This window comes from Pectinophora gossypiella, chromosome 3 (assembly GCF_024362695.1).
Source record: "Pectinophora gossypiella chromosome 3, ilPecGoss1.1, whole genome shotgun sequence".
NCBI classification, from domain to species: Eukaryota; Metazoa; Arthropoda; class Insecta; order Lepidoptera; family Gelechiidae; genus Pectinophora; species Pectinophora gossypiella.
Window position 1 is genome coordinate 6,908,269 of NC_065406.1, and position 22,431 is coordinate 6,930,699.

The 22,431-nt window shown below is 35.0% G+C and overlaps 1 protein-coding gene across 1 annotated transcript; it reads right to left on the bottom strand.

The window, feature by feature from the left end:
* Positions 1 to 3: 3 nt before the first annotated feature.
* LOC126381774 (1-acyl-sn-glycerol-3-phosphate acyltransferase alpha-like) lies at positions 4 to 22,011 on the bottom strand. The gene is made up of 9 exons (XM_050031251.1): positions 21,728 to 22,011; positions 20,499 to 20,632; positions 15,575 to 15,756; positions 13,668 to 13,836; positions 6,945 to 9,933; positions 6,636 to 6,769; positions 6,047 to 6,228; positions 5,663 to 5,831; positions 4 to 4,963 (listed from the first exon to the last, which is right to left on the bottom strand). The coding sequence occupies exons 5-9, from the start codon at positions 7,136 to 7,138 to the stop codon at positions 4,791 to 4,793; spliced, it is 852 nt and encodes a 283-aa protein (XP_049887208.1). The 5' UTR covers positions 7,139 to 9,933; positions 13,668 to 13,836; positions 15,575 to 15,756; positions 20,499 to 20,632; positions 21,728 to 22,011; the 3' UTR covers positions 4 to 4,790.
* Between the last annotated feature and the right edge of the window lie 420 nt (positions 22,012 to 22,431).

Below are 22,431 nucleotides of genomic sequence, written 5' to 3' on the forward strand. Positions count from 1 at the left end.
TCGTACCCTGTGACATATTTTATTAAAAGACTTCGTCATGTAAATATGAAAAAATATTCCACATTTTATATGTCATTGTCTCGAATATAGAACATTCACAAGAATACATTTTCTACATTTAATATATCACAATATAAATGAATAGACATTTTTGGTGGTTACAGAGTATACAACACGATTACAAACTGATCTGTATATCTACTGTATCCTTAAACATGCATGCATAGTCAGATAACATCGAGGACTCAAGTAAAAGTTGCCATTTTATATCCATCACACACTGAAATTACGTAATATTTTAATTTGAGGAAAGAGTATGGAGAGGCCACATAATAAAAATATATGATACTGCAGCATCTCTTACTGTATGTGATGGATTTTATATTATAGTGCATCTACTATAACTTGGCAAAAAAGGACAGAAAATTCTTGTTGATTTTCTTTCTGTCATGTTACAACATTCACTTCTATATTTTTAAAATTGCCAACTGATAGTTGACTCACTGGCTGTACATATAAAGTTCATTTACAATGTTTATTTACAGTTTCTAACATTCAGATAGTTCTTTATACATAGAAAGTATTGTATTTTTTCATTACTATATATATTCTATTTACATCATCAACACTGCGCATCATATTATGCAACAATTCACTTTATTACAAACGAAATATGAGAGATTAAAAAAATAATAGTAATATTACAATAATATATAAAAACACAGTGAAAGTTGGAACCCGCGCATGTATAAAATAATTAAAACAATATTGTATAAAAATGCGTTCATAGTTAAGTGCGTAGGTATGTTTAAAGTAAAGCGTACTTATGTATATTTTCGAGCACATCACTAGTCCTCTGTGATTTTGGACTATTAAAAAAAGTTATTTACAGGTCGTCAGTATCGTTATATTGAGCTAGTGAGTTTTTTTATGGCACCATGTAAACAAATTTTCAAGTATTTTTTTTCTTCACTATCGTGACATGACGTACCTAATTTACACGAGTTAATTAGGTAACTTGTGATCACAGCCAAATTCAAATTTAGTTTGTCCTTAACTCGCTTCATATTTCAAAAAAGGCTAAAGTCCTTCAAACTTGCAGTTATAATATCCCTTCGTTCTCATAATATTATATTCTCAAAATATTACATTCGCAAAACATTACGTTCGCAAAATATTATATTCTCAAAATATTACCTGTACAATGAAACAGAAAATATGTAAAAATAATCATTCTCTAGTAACGAAAAAATTCAATTAACTTTCTATAGCGATCTGCGGCTTGAGAAGACTGATGCGGGTTTGTGAGAAGTATGCAGGTGGCCACGGTTTAACATGGAAAAGCCAGTTTAAGTATCTGGGGCACATAGTTACTACCGGTGAGAAGGTATTAATATAAATATACTAATTAAAAAAAATGTATGTACCTATTTTGTGATCACGGTTTTATATTATAATTGATTTAATGTTATTATGTAAATTATGGATCATAGTAATCTGAAATAAAGCAATTTTATTTTTTTAATTGTCGTGCAATATGTAAAGTAATAATGTTTATCTACTTTTTATGAATAATACTTTTGTACTTCATTATACAAAAGATAATATATTGAGAATATAATATTTTGCGAATGTAATGTTTTGCGAATGTAATATTTTGAGAATATAATATTAAGAGAACGAAGGATAATATCAGCATCTCCATATTCCTCAAATATTGAATATAATCATTTGCTACTTAGCTCTTTTATGAAGGAACTGAAACGGTAGTTATTGAAGGCTACTGCCAGCCAGTTCTAAACTGACGCCGCTGTCTAGCTTCTAAAAGACCACCCGTCCGCGTCAGATAATATAATTTAGTAAGCATTTAAAATAATCGTCAGCTATTAACAAACTTACCTTAGGCAAGAACTAATACGACTCTATATCATATCCTATCTTTCGTCTCTTTCGCTTTAGGCGATGGCGATATCACTGTCTTGCTGTCATTTTTAATCATCACAATATCATATTCTAAATGATGTGATCGCTGCGTTAAATAGTGAGTGAGAACTTTTCATAACAGTTTTGACTTTGACCAATTATTTGATTATTCTACAGTGTTTATTTAACTAAATTTTGTTGTTGAATTCGCTGCTTACTTATGTGTAACGACCGGTTGGAAGTTTACTACATCTCTTATTGAGTATAACGGTAAAGTCTTTTGGAATATATTGTACGCAGTTTTCAATGGAATGTTTTTCTCGTAGTTTTCCGCGCACATTATTTGCGCAGCTAGCTCAACTTTGTTGAGACACAAATAACCTATACAAACATAACATAAGCTACGTTTAAGTCCCATGTAATAGGGGGCGAGCCTATTGCCATTAATCGAGTATAAATCCTAGAAAGTACGTGATATCAACTGTATATGATCCAAACTTGAATGTCTTGAATTCAAACTCACTGGCACCATGTTACTACAATATAAGCCTCACTTTCTCCGAATAAGGCTGTCACGGATTGCCTTAACTTGGAACTTATAGAAAAACGACCGAATTATACTAAATGAGATATTTTATCTAAAAATGTTTTGGTATAAGCGAATACTTGTGTGTTATGTTAAGTGTACAGACCGATATAATATGTTACGTTACCTAAATAAAATATTGACATATAAAAATAAAATGACTATTCTTAACCACTGAAACTGTATAAACTGGTATAGTATATGGCTGGGATAGTGACCAATGGCATGCAGGTGCTAATAATATTAGCACACAAACATCAAGAAATATGAATGATTTCTTCAATGACTTTAGCTCATATAGCCTCGAATGCTTTTTTGTTTATTCTATTCTATTTTCTTGTTTGTGGCTGCATTGTTCAGAAACGACGATTCTGCCAACGTCAAGGTTTACGAGAAAATACTTAACATAAAATATAATTTTGATCGGTTAAATTAAAATAATCGGTGGATAGTCCAATGGTAAAGATTGAACCTAGAAAATAGATTTTCAAACAATATAAAATAAGTAACGTAAGTCAAATTGGAATATTTTATGAAACAACTAAATAGGTCTGCTAATATAAAGGTTCACTATCCCTAAAGAGCGATAAAAGTCTATATTAATTGCGGTACAGAGCCAGTCATAACTAATTATCTCCAAACACGACACAAGAACTTCAACAGCACAACACAATGAATGGACACAGCATGCATATTATCAAACAAGTGTGCCTTCGAGCCTCTTATGTGATATACAGTAATACTGAGTTATTTAAAATGATGAAATCCCTTTAGTTCCACTTCTTCATTCGATAGGTGAAAAGTTAAGAAAAAGAGTTTCATTGAAACAAGCAATCATTCTTACCACTGCTGGAATAACAACCAAGACAGGTAAATCTTGCGATATCTCACAAATAAATAACACATAAATAAATGTATTCATTTTGGTTCAAACCAAAATGTTTAGTATGCTGACATAGCCTATCACATCTGAGTATACATATTAGTCTGAGTGAATAGTACAGTAGTAGTTGAGCTTTAGAGCATTATATGTTAATGCAAGAAAAAATATGGTTTTGGATGTCAGGCATAGGGGACTACTTTGACGGGTTCTAAGGGGTTAAAACCCTAAATAAGGAATCACCCTTCTTACAAGTCATTTTTGTTACTCCATTCATCACAATTTGCATTAGATGCCCAAAGTTGTGGTAAGTAATTGAATGATTTTTATCATTTTTTGATAGCATAACTCAAACTTAGAAACAACACCGGCCTCTGGCGGCCCAGAGAGGAGTAGCCATAGCAAATGATATAAAAATTTCTGCCACATTTTCACACTTCGCTTTGTGGTAGTACCAATTGTCGATAGAAGCATATATCGATAAACTCGAAAAGTCGTTTAGGGAAATTAGGTTTAAAATATGAAGGTTTTCTTATCAATATAGGATGAATTACTTACATCATCATCAATCAGCCCACACCATCGCACTGCTGGGTACAATTATTACTTTTAAGGAAATATTATTTTTTAAATTATAAAAAATAATATTGATATCTATGACATTTCTATCGATAACTATCAAAAAATTGGTAAGCATTATCGTTCGGTGACTAGATCAGTCGCTAGGATACTAAACTAGTTTTCGAATGCACAAATGAGCTACACTTTGGCAGAGGGTAACGCCTGTGTATGACTACTCCTTCCCCCGTGTTGGTCTAAGTACTCAAACTTTAAATTAATTTTATACTTCTTAATAATTATTTAGGTAAATTTATAAGTTTATATCTTATCTTGTGTTAAAAATGTTTTAAAGATAATAAAGCAGTTGATTACACTGTATTAAAACTAAACTATTATTCGTAATTTTGACACTGGGTTCGTATTCGTAAAAAAATAGTGGTTACAAGTATCGATTGCACATTTTAAAAATTAAATTTAAACTAAGTATACGTAATAAAGCTAATACTAGGAATAATGGCATTTTCAGTTTCTAAATGAGATCCTGTAATAAGAAAACAGTAAAATCACGAGGATCCCCATTTTTGTGTAATACTTTGTTAACTTCAACATTTCGAGAAATGTTGCTTCTGTCTATCGTTTCAATACTACTAGTTCATACACAAAATGAAACTTACATGGCATACTATCAGTTGTATGCTTGGTAAATACTAGTGGGTAGAGATGGTATGCACCAACACAAAATTATAGCTGGTATTCCTTATTTCAACTACGATAACATCATGGAGTGATTTTCTCACGGAAAATTAATCTATTTTATACCTTTGAGCGGAGGTGGGTTGATCAGTCGGTGGTGCATAGAGGGTAGTTATTGGGAAGGGCGCTGAGCACTTCCTTGGAGAGTTCCTTGTATGCCGCATCCATAATGCCTCGTACTCGCTCGATGAGCGCCGGTACATCGTCCATGGTTAAGCCTTCAGTCGGTATAGGTTCCAAACACTGAATTATTGCGTGACCTGCAAGTATAAAGACGTCTTATGCAACATCTGAGTCATCTGTGCAAAGTATACATAGGTGTATGTATACCTATGTATTACACTCACGCCGCGCCGCGTCGTGTCACCCGTAGTTAATGACTAATGACTAAAGATAGATGGGAATTTTTTAGTTGAGAACATTTATATTGAGAAAAGTCTCACGTGATGTTGAGTGATAGAACAAACGTGAATAATGCTCTATTACAATGTGTCTTTCCACAAGGCATAGTTCATTAATTTCTTAGGTTCCAAATTATTTACCTAATCAATACTATTGATATGGAAAATTGTACAATTACATTGATTCATCAATCATAATATCAATCAAGTTTTAAATAAAGTCGACACCAGCGCCACTGCCGGTGGATAATGTAACTAAGTTTACAATATGATTGCCAACGTTTGGCCATATCATGAAGTAATCCTGCATTTAGTTCCTCATATCGTTAAACGTTTTGTGTTCATTAATCTGGCCAAACTACATCATGATGTGGCCAACAAGTGACATTCTATTTCATGAAATATGACCATTTCATGAATGAGTTCATCATGAAATGATCAACTCTAAGATCTGGCCACGAAATTAATACCTAATGGAGTAATAACAAAAAAGTGGCTTATTTAAATTCTCTACAGATAGCATTCAATACTTCAGACAAATATTACAAATCAAATTACCTTTGTTGAATATGTATTTGTTCCTGTTGATGAAGTAGTATGGTGAGAACACCACAGGGATGATGGGCACTTGAGCAGCCACGGCTATGTTGAATGCTCCCTTCTTGAACGGCAGCAACTTTGTGAAGTCCTTGTTCCTCGTTCCTTCAGGGAACAGCCAGATTTTTGTCTAGAAAACAACATTTTCAGCTCATTTAAAAATTTGAAATATTTTTTATAATTACAATATCAGTGAGTGAATTTAATGAAACAATAGATTCAAATATCTATATATTGTTCATTTTACGTATTTTTCCTTGTTTAGTAACAAGTGCATATCATTACCAAAGGTATTCAACTTTTTAAAACCAAAAATTGCAGTTTCAGAAGTGGATATCTGCTTACCTTATTTTTGATCATCACTTCTGAAGTGACTTTGAGTTGCTTGTAAGCATCTTTGGAATTGTTTCTGTCTATGAAGACGACCCCAGCAAGGTATGCTGCTAGACCAAATGGCCATACATAGAATATTTCTTTCCTGGCTATAGCTGCCACCTTGTCGGCCACATGCCAGATATTGAACATACCTGGAATTTTAATAAATAAGTAGGTAACATTAATTCATTACTTCAAGTAAAAATTATAGCAAAATAAAATGAAAAAATCTCTTTTATTAGGCCATTGAAGTTATATCAGTATAGTGTGATTTCTTTTAAACATTTTCTATTTACTTATCTAATCTAAAATATTTTTTTATAGTTCACTTGGGTACCTATATCACTTTCTTAAGTATTTTTCTATGTTTATTTTTTACATGTACCTAGCTGATAATTTTATTATAGGTAGGTAGGTAAGTAGTGGATATTGATAAGATTGTAGTGATACAACTTTCCTTGTATTTTATGGGCCTAGGCTCACCTGATGACCTATTAACCAATATTGCAATGCTGTGTCAATTGAATTAATTATTTTAAGTTATGCAAGCGGCACTCACCTAGAATATCAATGGAGGACTGGTGGTTGGAGACTACCACGGCCCCTCTGTCCTCTGCTAAGTACTTTCCGTTCCGTAAACTCCATTTCACTTCTATTATTTTAGTTACATGTTTTACTATTTGGGAAGCGAACCTGAAAGACAGAATGTAGAATTTTGACATGATATAAATTATATAAAAACAAAACACAACACACTTTAAATTGTAGAACATAGAATCGTACAGTGAACACGCTAATGTAGACAGAAGCGTGTCTGGTGTTAGCTGAAGTTCAATCAAATATTTCCTGAATGTTAGATAATACTCACAATGAATTCTTCACATTTTTTGGGTTGAAGACGAAGAATGGCAGTAGTATTAGAGCAGTGAGAGAAGTCCATATATAAAACACGAGGAACTTTGATTTAAACTTAATAAAATTCGGCGTTTCCGAGAACAATTGCTTAACGATGTATGTTGTTATAATAATCATGAAAATATAAATAATTTTATCCCACATCATGATTCAACAGGCGCTTATAGCTATTTTGTCACTTCTTGGATTTAGACTTTATAACTAACACATAACTAACTGAGGTTTTATTGTATAGAAGAAGCTAATTCGGCGTCCCTAGACAAGATATCTTGAGCAAACAATTATAAACAATAAAACGGGAGCAATCAACCGGTAGGTACTAAGGGTAGGTATATAATATATCAATAATGCGCCCGCAATTGACGGCGATGCGTTGCTAACTTCAGCACGCAGCTGTCAATTGTACCGACCGAACTGTGACGCGAATTGTGAATTTGTGACGTCATAACGAAACGTCAATGTAATGTGTTTTCACAACTGCCGGCGTCGTACGATGTGCAAAACAAATTGGAAGTTCTAAACCGGCTCGGCTTGTGATTCCAAACCGAGTAGACAGAGCTACAAGTAATACCAAAAGACAACTTGTAGTCACTTTTGATACACAGTCCTATGAGATAGATACTTGTGATGTGCTGGTTAGCATATCTGGAGACGCGGGAGTGCCCCCGCCAAGATGAGCAAGGCGAAGCGCAAGGTCAGGGCACTACCTAACCTACCCTTTCTCGACATCAACTTGTGGATGTCGTCTATCTAAGTATCTATAGGTAAGTAGGTACCTACATCCGTGATTGGTTTGATATCCTATAGGAGAATCGTCCAGAAAAGAAGGTGGATTGTTCTAGTAGGTAGGTAGGTATGAAGTTAATTATTAGAATTTCTTTAGAAATGGATGGGTTTATTTGCGGATGGTACACCTACCTCTGGCCGGCCCCTCTGTGTCGGTATGCGCATGTGCGTGGTATTAAAGTTTGCAAGATTCGGGCATCAATCCTCGTGTAGCGAGTGTATTTTTTCGTGACTCACTGAGTTGACTCAGTGGGAATGTTGATTTTAAAATTATACACCTACCTACTTACCTACGCAATGATAAATTGATAGCAGATGGATATCGATCGTGGCTGTTGTATTAAGATAACTAATAGGTACTACACATTAAGTCACCCTAAAATGAATTGATAGGATTTTCAGTGGATAATAAAAAGCGGTAGGTATTACGTAAAAATATTTTTATATAAAACAAGTTTTACAGAATTGCAAGTCATCCTCTTGAGTTGTATGTACATGTATTTTAGTATCGATCGTAGACAATGTTTTTATACTAAATACCTACCTATACATATATTATTTTTTAAATCCAAATTGTTAAGTCAGTCGCACAATCATAGTTCAATCAAGTATTAAAGTAAGTACCTATTTATTTCCGATAGTGGTCTCGATAAAATGTGGGTTTATTATCGGAAGTTATCAAAATGTCTTATCAAATTTATTTTTGATAACATAAAAACTGCCTAAGTATCTGATGCTATCTTCATCCGCAACTCACGTTGCATGCGAGGTGCGTCCGTGGGTATCATCGTAAACCCAAAAAGTAATCTCATTCAATATCTTGTATAGATAGGTACGGTGCCGTATCTCTGTTAAAATATTTTTTTTTTACAAATTATATCAATAAATGATTATCTTCATAATTTTGAAAACATTTTTCTTTTTCTTTAAATTTTTCTTACCTACACCATTTTCCACTCGACGTTGATTTGTTCAAAACATAGGTAGGTAGGTACCTAATTAAATAATAATTAAGTAAGTTAATCTCCATCAGTGAAGTATTCACTTGACCTAAACAACGTTAAGTAGGTAACATGTTTGCTACTAAATAGGTCAGGGAACAATGAATTTCACAATGTAGGTACCTGTGTTTCATTCTACATACCTAAATACTGTTTCAGAAACTAAATAATACAATGTAACTTGAGTACGTACTTAAAACGCCAATTTGTAAACGGAATTGCAAGATTTTTAAAATATTTACTTACATCGTTAACGTGTTTGTAGGTCGAGGGATAAGTTTTTGTTCAGACTCTGACAATGTACGTAGAGCCTTAAATCAGTCTATGACAAAAATCGTTATAAAACCGTAACAAAAAATTGTAAAATAAACTGACACACGCTGTGACTAGGCAACGCAATCGCGATCTCGCGAGATCTCGAATATTTTTTCGGGATCACGAAGCATAATATGACGAGATCCCATTCGAGATTGACGGGATTGGGCGAATCACCTTGAGTTATACTTTTTGTTTAAAAAAATTCTGCTGATTTCCAAAGAAAACTTAATTATTTAATTAGTAATGTTGAAGAATTATAGAATAAAGGTTCTTGTTTTCTTTTAATTAACCTCACTATCACAATCAAGTAGTTTTCATCGTTTTCAGCCATGTTGAATTTACATTTTATTTTATGAACTAGACGATATCCTGAATATTTCTGGAACTCGCGAGATCAATATTTCCAATCCCGCGGGATCTGGAATTTGCGATCTCAAGTCGGGATTGCATTCCCTAGCTGTGACACGTTGTATACGCAGGAAATAAAATATTTATTACTCTACTTACATAATGATTAGAAAACTTGTAAACATTTTCTTGACTGGTGATACTTTATTTACACCTTAAAATAAAACACTCATAATCTCCCTAGCGTTATCCCGTTTTCACAGAATCTCGCTCCTTCCTTCCTTATAATTAGACACTAAAATGTTAGGGTAGCTGCCTATCCTACTGAGGTATGCGGGTAGTCCTTAGGCAGTGCCTCTAAGACTTCTTTGGAGAGCTTCATGTATTCCGCCTGCATGAGGTCGTAGACCCGGCTCATCAGCTCTGGCACATCGTCCAGGGTGAGACCCGTCGTCGGTACCGGCTCCAGGCAGTTGATCACCACGTGACCTGAAGTTGTACCACATTCGGATAATTAAAAAAGAATATAAGGAACATAAGTATGTTTTCTTTGTGTCGATATGGCATAATTAAAAATGTTTGGAATTCGACTTGCTCACGTACGCAAAATATTCGCCGATCTGCCTATAAGTCACTCCCTAAAACGTGGCTTGCAAATCGTAAAATTGACTAACTAATCACATTATGCCTTATGTAATTAGTTGGTAACTCGCTCAGGTACTACAGGTATAATAGGCAGTTTATTCATTTATCTGTAGATAGCAATACGTAGGTAGGTATCAAAAGATGTATTTTGTCAATTTATGGCTATCTACCCCCCATTGGCCTATAGAGGTTTAAGGTATATGTTATTTACAACCTAAGATTCAATAAACTAGTATCGCGACAATCGTCATTTTATTATTTTACCGCTTTAGAAGGTATTACGACTAGTGAGTAAAGTAATATACCTAAGGAAACTCTATAGACTGTAAGTACATCATTTTGCAATAGAACCTCCTTTAATCATTAACAAAGCATAGAGCGTAGGTACACTCTATATCGCTTGTTCCCCTGCCGATTTGTAAAGCCTTTAAGCCCATATGGACTACAAGCGGCACTAAATTACTCCATGTCGAGCTTTCCCTTTGTTTTCTTAATCACTATGTTCTTTGCCTTTTAACCTCAAAGACCCTAGACTTTTTGCTCCTACAGTGGGTTAAATCAAGTAACGATTGTTATTGATAAGTGCTTCGTTTTCATAGATTGTTCTTAGATTTATTCGTTCGAAAGGACTACCTGGTATGATGTGTATATACATCATACAGGGTGTTAGTGACATCGTAAGGAATATGTTGTGGTATGATTCAGACCATGATTCTGAGTTGATATCAAGTGAAATTTTTCATTGCAAAAGTATAGAATTGAAAAAAAAACATGATGTTGCGACGGAAAATTCCTTCAAAAGTCGATATTAACCCAGAATCATGGTCTGAACTGAAAATACATGGTATTCGTTACGATGTCACTAACACCCTGTATATTATCATCATATTTATAAGATAGAGAGCTGTTAGAAGTTTCAACCAATTTACGTATTTTTACGAAGCATCAAGGAAATATGGAAGGTGGAAAGATCTATCGGATCAATCTTTGTCCAACAATAAGGCTAGACAAGGTAGCGTTATGCATAACATCATTATATTTTTGAGAGATAACCGGTAAGTGGATGGTAATCATGATTTTAGGCGTTACGTGAAGAAGGTATGGGGTGGGGACTAAGGTTCGAATATGATCACAATATATTTAAATGGCCCGCGTGGTGGTTTCAGGCCCGATCTCCCTATCCATCCGTAGGGAAGGCCCATGCCCCAGCAGTGGGGACGTTAATGGGCTGGTGATGATGATGACGATGATATTTAAATGATCATGCTAACTTGCTAATAGTATCGATGCAACGATTAGGTATAATTGTCATTCGCACTTTGATAGAATGATAAAATGACAGTGTCCAAATCATAGTCCGAGACTATTTTTTATATTCTAGTTTTCTTTCTCAGTAATAAAGTAGTCATAGGTACTTATTCTTAGGCGAGGTTTCTCCTGCATGTAGGAGTAGATACAATCCCCAATGACATTTATTTTAATATGGGAGCTTACGGCCATTTTTACAAATTAATATAAATCTTTAAAGTAATTAAATGCCAATTGACAAGTTACTACAAATGGCCGCCACACAACTACCACTTTACGTCATGTATAAACAGCTTAATGTATTTTTTACTCCCTGTCCGGCGAATGTCCACCACCACGACTATACTTTATGTCACGAGCGTTAGGTTCTAAACTCTCATCGAAACCTCTTAACTATATAAAAAAAATCTCTCTCGTGACATTTTTCCACACTAGAGCCGAGTTTAATTACCCTTACTACACTTTAATTTTCAGATCACTCCAACGCCACACAGCACAGGCCTCATATCTCAATTAAAAAAAACGTAATTTGGCCCCTTCGAAGGGTTTTCCAGATCCTTTTTGCCCGTCTCTTTTTAGACAGTTATTAATTAACGTTTTTCATGTTTAGATATAATATAAGTTGGTAAAACGATGTGTTGAAGAATAATCAGAGAGGTAAGTACCTATACGTATACTCTACATAAATGTTACTAGAACACAAACCACTTAGGTAAACGGACAAGCTTTTGATAAGCTTTGTTATTGCTATTATAATGATTATTATAGTAAATAAATGATGTTTTAGATTTAAGAAACAACAAGTCGATTTCGTTTTCGACAATATTTACTGTCCCATTCTAGTTTATGTTATCAAGGTAAATAATTATGTACATCAATAGTTGATATGTAAGTTTACAACTACATCAGTGCGACAAATAAATTAGAATATAAGTAAAGGCACGACTGCACGAGTATTGCAGTCTCATTAAACTGATTATTGTTACGTAGTTAATGAGGCTACTAGTTGTTAAACGGCCTCCGTGGTCCGGAGGTCCCGGGTTCGAATCCCAGTGGGGACATATCACAAAAATCACTTTGTGATCCCTAGTTTGGTTAGGACATTACAGGCTGATCACCTCATTGTCCAAAAAGTAAGATGATCCGTGCTTCGGAAGGCACGTTAAGCCGTTGGTCCCGGTTACTACTTACTGATGTAAGTAAGTAATCGTTACATGAGCCATGTCAGGGGCCTTTGGCGGCTCAATAGTAACCCTGACACCAGGGTTGATGAGATTGGTAGGTACTCCACCTCACAACCCACACGATAGAAGAAGATTGAGGCTGGGCACATTTTTTTATAAAAGACGATGTATAAGAGCACTTATCTTCTTGACAGGAGGAAGTACCTATGAATTTAGTATGAGATTGGCACTTGTGATTTATATTGTTTGCAACATTGTTGTAATAAGTTTAACGATTTCTTTAGGTAAGTATCTACTAAAAATACAAGCAGGCTTACGTCAGAACATACATAGATTCACGACGTAAATCCGAGCCATTTACCTTATACTCGTACCATCTGCATACGTTCCATTATTGAGTCACATTGAACTAGTAGCTAATATCAAGGAATTAGTAAACAAAGTACGAATACTAACGAACCTAATATATACTTTACTGCTTCCATCGCTAGTGCTCAGTAGGCCCCCGAACATATAATTGAACTTTCCATTAATTAATTGATTAATGAACAATATCGTACCCGTATTGTTTTAATGAAAATATTTTTCGGTCTGTATCATGTGTGAAATTCCAATTATAAAATGCAATTCTGGCAGTGCGGGAAGGACTCTTAAATCAGGTTAATTTCAATCTGAGTACCTACTTGTTTGGCTGCCGTAGCTTTATGATAATTAATAAAAAATACCGACATTAAACTCGTGATACTCGTATTCACAATTATATTGGATAGAGCCATTTGTTGCTAGAATACAACTTGTAGATACTTTAGAAAAAAATACATATTTACTTAATGGATTGTTTAAATACCTAATGGTTTTGCATTGTAACATGGGGCAGATGACAGATGTTAAAATAAAATAGCTTCTTGGTATGTCTCTTTCTCAGCAGGCTGTGCTCTATGTTTCTGTCCTGTTGTCAAATGAATCGCCTATAGGCGTTAAACACTCATAAATGCAAAGTTGGTAGGTATTTCAACAACAATAGTCATCTTTCGAATGTCATTTTTTTTGATTAAATAAAACCCCCTAAAAATGCGTAAAACTCACCATTACTGAAAATATGTTTCTTCCTATTGATAAAGTAGTAAGGCGAGAACAACACAGGTATGATGGGCATCTGACTGCTCACAGCCATCGAAAAGGCGCCCTTCTTGAATGGCAGCAGCTTCGTGTAGTCCTTATTCCTCGTTCCTTCAGGGAACACCTAGATCTTCGTCTGAAATATTAAAGAATTGTAATTTAGACATAGGTGAGTCATTAATTTATCTTAAGCGTAGTTGTCACTAACACAATAGGCTCAACCATTATAGACGGCGATACGGCATACCACCTATCACGTTCGTCTAACAGAAAGCTCGGTGAGGTGTGGGTACTTAGTTCACCTTACAATAATTAGACACAACCGGAGGGGGTGCGGAGCATAGACCGCGTTGCTCCAGTTTGGGGGTTGGTGAAGAATATTATAAAGCAAGTTGTAAATAAAAGGAAACTTCAACAAATATACATTTTTAATGTAAGTTATACAAAGTCAGATATTAATGGTATTTTAGGGAAATCGCATATTATGATTATGACAGGCAGACACGATTTGGGTGTCTGTAACGATTTAATTCTAAATCGAAGCCTTTTTAATTATCATGTTACAATTTTTGGTTTCATCGCCTTTCGTTGGAATAGTATGAAAGAAAAAAAAAGTATCAACAGCATCTAGAGACCGTACTTCATGATATTAGCGACTATTCTCATGGCAACATAATTGTGTAATTTTGATATAATACGCTCTGCAATAAATTCAAGTCTTCAGGTACTTAGTTAAGAGTTTGCGCAAAAAAAGATGGTTATGGCACCCTAGGATAAAAAAAAGATTTACTTTATAGAGGTAGTGACAACTTACCAGTCCACAACTGATTAGTTCAGATTTTTTTCGTAGACAAGTCATATTATTGGCAATTTTAACTTTATTGCTACAATTATCGCTAACTGGGCTATTATTACGATAGTATCTATACCAATCAATTGTTTCGTTATAAGTTGCTGAGTTGCTTATTACCAAACGTTGCCAGCCTTGAAATCGTACTGACGGACGCTTGTCCACTTGGCTGCATGAGTGTTTTGGCTATAACTAAGGATGTTAGATCATTAGATGTTTTTGATTCTTTGACAATGGGTCGATACTAAGTAAACATATTATCGACAAAACCTCGCGCGTTCCGAATTTTTATTCGGGTAAATAAGTAATAAGATATTCAAATCACCAAGAGAAAAGTTGCAGTAAGTAATTCCTAATAATGATGTCATTTGATGGATCATAGATATCATCATCGTCTCCCTAGCATTATTCCGTAGTCCACAGGGTCCGCTTAACTAACCTGTAGAGCCTATTTGATCTTCCAACTCGCGAAAGGAATACCAGCTGAATATACGTTAGGTGACGGATCACAGATATGACATCTAAAAATTAAACCGACTTCAGAATCCGTCTAATAAAGAAATAAGTAATATTTTGTTAGAATCTAAATTCTGAAGCCGGTGCAAGCAGCAACCTTCGTTACTTGCTAACCCTGCAAATGCCCCATAGTAGCTACTTTTTACCTATGACAGGTGGAACAAGTTAAACCGTCTAGCGTCTATTATTTCTTATTACCTATTAGAAATGTAGATTTTGAAATAGGTTTAATTTTTTTAAATTACTTCTTGTCCTCGATTACGGGATATTGTGATCATAAGCAAACCTATATGCAATGAAAAAATTATATCATCCTACTTTTTTAAAGTCGGTTAATTATCAGACATGATTCATCCATGCATAAAAATATACTACCTAATACTGTTTATGATCTTTTTATAGCATGTCCGGGCCAGGACGATACAGCGTACTGCATTTTTAGTGCTTTCTGATTCGATTTTCAGTCAGTTTTGTGACGCAGAACAAGTATGAAGTCCAACCTAATTACCTTTTTCTTAATCATGACGTCAGAGGTCTCTTTAAGTTGATTGTATGCATCTTTTGCATTCCGTCTGTTGATGAAGACCACTCCGGCGAGGTAGGCTGACAGGCCGAAGGGCCACACATAGAATATCTCCTTCTTCGCGATCACTGTCATCTTGTCCACCAGTTCCCAAATGTTGAACAGGCCTGAAAATTGTAAGTTTAGATATTTTGAATAAAAATATTTTATAAATTCCCTCCTAGGCCTCAGGTAGGCCTCATACGTCTACAGAAGATTATTTAAGCAGCGTCTGCGAGGCACTTTTATCCGTGGTCCGATATGGGAGTGGCAAGGTCTGCCGCATCCTTGCCAAGAAAAAATTGCGGTGAATGGACTTGAAAGTGAAAGTTAAATGACAATGGCTGGTTCCAGGTTTTGGAGGATCGGAAGATCTTGTGAATATATCGTAGATAATCGTCCCACTACCGGAGACAGCGGCATCAAATGAGACGTTCGGTATGTAACATGACGATCCAAAGTGTAACTATGTTACCTACAGAAGAAATATATAATATATATTTTTGAATTTGAACAATTGTAATACCCACATGCAAGGAACTGCAAATAAGAAAATAAATTCGGGTAGAAGAAAGCATGCGTTTGGAATTTTTCGTTTTTATCATCATTGCATTAAGTACCTTCAACAGATTTTCGGGTTATTGCAAGGCACAGAACTCTTATTATAGAGAGATGTCGTGCAAGTATAGCAGGTGGGACCAAAATATGCACAAAACGATCATTATATGGGGCAACGATCGTATTATAAAACATTCCATACTGTTCATTGCTTCTTTGGAATCGCGTGACCACAACTAGGGCTTCTGTTACTGCGCAATGAACGGCAGGAAAATCGATGTAGCAGTCCAGCCAGAAATGTCTTGCCGATTCACACGCCAACATGACATGCGTATTCATGTAATTTAGTACTGAGGGGTTTTGTGCTTTATCTCCCCTTGTTTCTATGATCTGTGTTGTATTGTAAGGTAAGCCTCCTATTTTATGTCGTCTCTAGACGTGCTTTATTTTGTACTGCCAATTTTCTAAAGATTGTTTGTTTATGCGAACAAACTTTCTTTGAGCATGTGAAGGAAATGTTTGTATCTACCTACATCTACTTAGATATTTTCTTCCGCGCATTATTGACCTAAAGCGGATCTTGGACTTCGACTCTATAGACTATGATAATAATGTAAATAATAACAGTATCAGTTCCGGCTTCTATAAACTTTTATTTATTGTTCTTTATTGAGTTTAATAAGTTTCAAGAGATGATTAGATATGTGGAGATGTAGAACGTTAGCGTTTTATAATTTATCATTGACCCAGTCAAATACGCTATTCTATTACGTCATTCAATTTTATTATCAATTTAGACTAGTTAATACACGTGGGAGAATACGAAAGTCAAAGGTCAAATGATATGACATTATGGTATTAGAACACTCTGTGTTTACTTGGTCATCATCGGGGGTATTATCTGACAGACGCTTTTAGCTATATGAATAGGTTATAAGATGCACTTCAGACTTGCACTGTTGCACTACACAGACATAAACTCAAGACTGTAATCCCTCTTAGAGTATTTAGGTTTGTAACTGGTCAGAAGGTCGCATACCTATGAACGTTGATGTATACGTATAATAATTACTATAGTAACACTATCAATATGTGAGATGTAATGCACTTAATGTAATATTATAAATGCGAAGGTGTGTGTATTGACGAGTTTTTTTAAGTGGAGATACCTAGTTGAAGTGATGGAGAGTGACATAGGCTATTTTTTGTCTCGTCCGTACGAAGCATTCCGCAATTTCAATATAATAACCAATTTACAGGCTTTCTACAGGTTATCAATCTATATCTTCGTGGATGTGATTCTGACGTTACTTCAAAATACATTTTGTCGAACAGTGTCATTCTTATAAACATCCAATCACAATGAAGATAAAACAGTAATTATTAGGTTAGGTTGTGGCAATGCAAATATGCATTGCCACAGTGTGAACCTAAATAGTATGGGTATGTGTATGTATAATAATACTTCATATTAATATCGATACAAGGACTGTGACCAGCGGCAAACGTTAATGCACTCACGCCCGTAGCCCTAATGGGATGGACTGAAACACAAGTAGTCAGAAGATAATTTGCTGCCGTTTCTGATGCGAAGTCCTACAATGGATATAATAAACCGTATGGTGACACTCAATCCCTCTGTCCTGTATACGACATGTCCGGGAAGATAAGCAGTTGAACTAATGATTATAAACTAAGATTATGTTCTATTATCTACAACAGGAACCTAACTAAAATAAACTTTTATCGACGAAAATTAAGATAGCCACATTACAGATTAAATTATAGAGATCAACTTTATGTATTAGACGTGGTACAATAGGAACCTATCATAATTAAACATTGGAGTAATTAAAGGGGTTGAGTTGAAGCCTATGTTCGATAAGCAAAGTTGTATATTATAACATAAATGAGTGATTTTCATGCATGGTTAGGAACGAAAAGAAAATTTTGAATGCTCTGTTTTGGAATATAATGAATATATAATGTAATTGACACAAGCTAACAATTACGTGAAATTAGCTTCTGTTGATCCTTTACGTTTTCATTGTCTACGTTAGCGTTAGCGTATAGTTAATGAAAACGAAAGCATGTTGGCTAGGCTCCCATTTTTTTGACGTAGATGGCGTTAACTACTTGGCCGGACGAATGGGGAGCGCTGAAGGCTCTCACCCGCTACAACGTTTAAGACAACAGGCCTGGGGGTGTCCAGTTGGGCGCGAACCTCGGCTCAGGGCGTCGTCTGAGAGAAATCGTCGACCACGCCGGCGGGGTCGGTATCGGGGTTCTGAAGTGTTTGGTGTCGCGAGCTGATTGGCCGCCTCTATGGCTAGAGTAATCGGGTCGTCGGGATCGTATATTACGTCCTTCGGACGCCTATACTGGGACAGTCGAAGTCGACTTTAGGATAAGGTAGAAATCAGTATATGAGTTGTCTAATTATGGTTCTAAAGTTCAACATCTTAATATTGTTTTTTTGTCTCTTTGCCGATGCCGACCCCAAGTTTCGGCCAAGTAGTTAATGCCATTTGCGACAAATCTACTTAAGTTACGGCAAAAAAAAAAAAAAATGTGGACCCCAACCGCTCTTCAGAATATGCATAAAAGTTAATAATTGTAGGAAATATCAAGACATTTATTTGACTAGTGAAACGGAATGCATTTGAGTAACTGGTGCTAACCTCATAATAATTATCGTCTAAATCGGCTAAAGAAAGTAGTGCAGCGAGTGGTAGGTATAGCAACTGTATGCTCCACTGCATTATTTGTGCGGTTTTCATCAATTATCCAACTAATATACGATACCTGGTCTGGCGCAAAAGTGCATTTGCATTGATTAACTAGGGTGTATTGCTAATGTGTTTGGAGTGATTTGTTTATGGATTCGAATACTATTGACTAATGATTTCTAGATTAAAACAGTAGGTCAATTTCAGAAATTTAATCTTATTAAAATTCAGAAAGATAAAAATAGATAGCATAAAATTCCGGTATAAAAACTGAAGGCCGTGGTAAAAAATAACTACGAGTATATTTATATCTACTGTAATACTTAAATATGGACTCAGCCCACACTTATTACAAATGTTAGCTACAACTCTTGCAAGTAGCCATGACACTAGAATTAGAGGGTTAATCGTCGACTGTAATATATTAATACATTTGCCATTCCCTTTTCAATGTCATCATAAATAAAAAAGACATATATTCGTCCGTTACATGAGTTTTGCAAAATGATCCTTTACATTTCATTAAAATATAAGGAGCTATCAAACAGTAGATACATTTTCTTGACATGTCTTCTTCCTGCTAGGCTACAATACAATACAATAGGGTAGTTTCCAACTAGTCAAATCAGTTACTTTTTACTAAACGTCAAAATACGAAATTACTATGGAAGATATAAATTTTGTATAAATAAGCAACTTGTGATGTCTAAAAAAAAAGTGACAAAATGTCGCAGTAAGTAATTATTAAATTTTTCATTAAAATTCACAAATAAGTTGAAAAAGTTTTTTGTCATCTTTAGATCTGCCTTTATTTAGTAATCAGAATTTCATAATTTTTGACCTAGAAACTACCTAATTTTCCATCATGCTCAAAGAAGTGAGTACTCAGTTCATCATGCTATGTACGCACCTCTGACTAGTTCAATTGGGAATATAGTAGAACTTATGTCTATATTTAACGGAGTATAAGTAGGTAAGTTAAGTTAGTATAAGAAGGTAAGTCTGCTTCAGACAGAGAAGAGTTCTCAAAGCTGACGGCCAACGTCCAGTAATGGACAGGCACTGGAAGAAGAAGAAGAAGTAGGTAAGTTACATTTTGGTACCTTGCAAAGGTAGGCACCTATAGGAATACTAACGACCTTCGTGGTCCAGTGGTTGAGCGTTGGGCACACGATCCGGAGGTCCCGGATTCGAAGCCCGGTGGGGACATACCACAAAAATTACTTTGTGATACAAACTAGGGAGTTTGGTTAGGACATTACAGACTGATCACCTGATTGTCTGAAAGTAAGATGATCCGTGCCTCGGAAGGCACGTTAAGCCGTTGGTCCCGCTACTTACTGATATAATTACGTATTCATTACATGAGCCATGTCAGGGGCCTTTGTCGGCTCAATAATAACCCTGACACCAGGGTTGACGAGGTTGGTAATCCACCTCACAACTCACACGATAGGAGAAGATAGAAATACTGGTATTATAGGCAGGTATTAGGTTTTCTTTTTGTGCCGGTCTACTCCTGGCCCTTATGCACAGCACATGATTATTATTCCAATGTCTAAACTGTAATATGGTTTACTTACCCAAAATATCAATGGTCGACTGGTGATTTGAAACAACTATAGCACCTCGCTCTTCCTCCAAAATGTGTCCATTTCTGAGTTCCCATCTCAAATCGTATATCTTTGTGATATGCTTCAGTATACTTGCTGCTTTTCTTAAAAAAAAAAATACAAATATTTAAAAACTCAAACATAGTTAAGTACTCTACAGTATTTTGTGGTTATTTGGCAATGAGCGCTATTTCAGTGGCAATGAGCCGCCTTCTATATATTCACCTTTTATATTTGGATATCAACTTTTAGAGATGTTTGAAGCTTTAAATCATCATCATCAGCCGTATGACGCCCACTGCTGGGCATAGGCCTCCCCAAGGATCTCCACGACGAAGCTTTAATACGTATACCTTTTTAAAAGCTTTTTATCTGAATAAATACTTAACTTATAATTTTATTAATTATGCAACTTTTATAAATTATGAATTTTGTATTATATTATCTATCTTGCGCCAATATTACTCAGATTATAAGACGTAATAATTAAATCTATCTATATCATATAACAGTAGATAATTCTTGAATTAATCTGTCAAGGAAAAGATTATATTTTATTATAGTACATAATTACCTATTTAATTACGTACTATTTAAATAAAAAACATGCTAAAGAGCAATTTATGGTCTTCTATAAAACCATTTAATTAGTGTGTCCTCGTGTGTGCAACAAACATAGAGTACAATGAAGTATGAAGGTTATATACAGGGTGTTTGTAACGTCGTAATGAAAACTTTGAGGGGTGATTCAGATCATGATTCTGAGTTGACATCAAATGGAATTTTTCGTCGCAAAAGTACGGAACTGAAAATAATTAAAAGAAACAATAAAATTGACATGAATTTTCGCACAGAATTTTCCATTTGATATCAACTCAAAATCATGGTCTGAATCATCCCCCTTAGTATTCGTTTCGGTGTCCCTAACACCCTGTATATAGGTTTTTTTTAAGAATGTCAAAGGCCCTGAGCCCAGGTTTTTCTTGCAACTGCTTTTCCATGGCTATAGTGGTTGTGAGAAGCTGCAGTAGTTTTAGGCGGATGAGACGTTCAAGAAAAAAAATATTTTAAGTAAAAAATGACTATCTATTCAAAGTGTAATGTTACTTAAAGAATAAAGATATTTTTGATACAAAATTTACCACTGTAACATTAACATTTTAAAAATTGAGATGCAACATAAAAATATAGAAACTTACTTAGCATTCCTTACGTCCTTCGGGTTCAACAAGAATAATGGCCATATGAGGGCGGCCACGACAGACGTCAGAAAGTAGAATATGAAGAACTGGAATTGGAACTTCACATTATTCGGTTCACTGGAGAATATCTTCTTTAAGAAATACGTGAGTAAGCACACTATCGCGAACAATCCTATGTTGTACCACATTGCCGTGTGTAGAGAATTGCACGGAAAACACAATCGTACGGTCGATTGTTTACGCACATACTGAATGTTATGTTATCTGTCGTATAGTATCTATCTGTTTTTAGCGTTCCGTGTAATTATCGACGAGTCCAATCTTAGGATTTATAATGACGTTACATAAAGCTAACGTTACAGTGTAGACCTTAATAAATAAATAATAATACTTACATTCATCTTGGGGCCAAAACTAGACGTAATATTACAATGATGTGTTTTTATATTTGTATTTATTAAAGACATCATCTACTTAACACTTTCCTTGTCTTTAGGAATTCGTACAGAAAATAACAATAGCAGTATTTGTTTACAACAGCTGTGATTATCATACATGAAGTACGAGTACATAATACTCTAGCAAGTGCGTGAAGGTATTTTCAATGTCTTAGACAGTGTATCAATAATGATTTCTAAATCGAAAATTGTCACGATACACAAATGGGTGATATTTGTTTATATTTTAATAACGTACTTTTC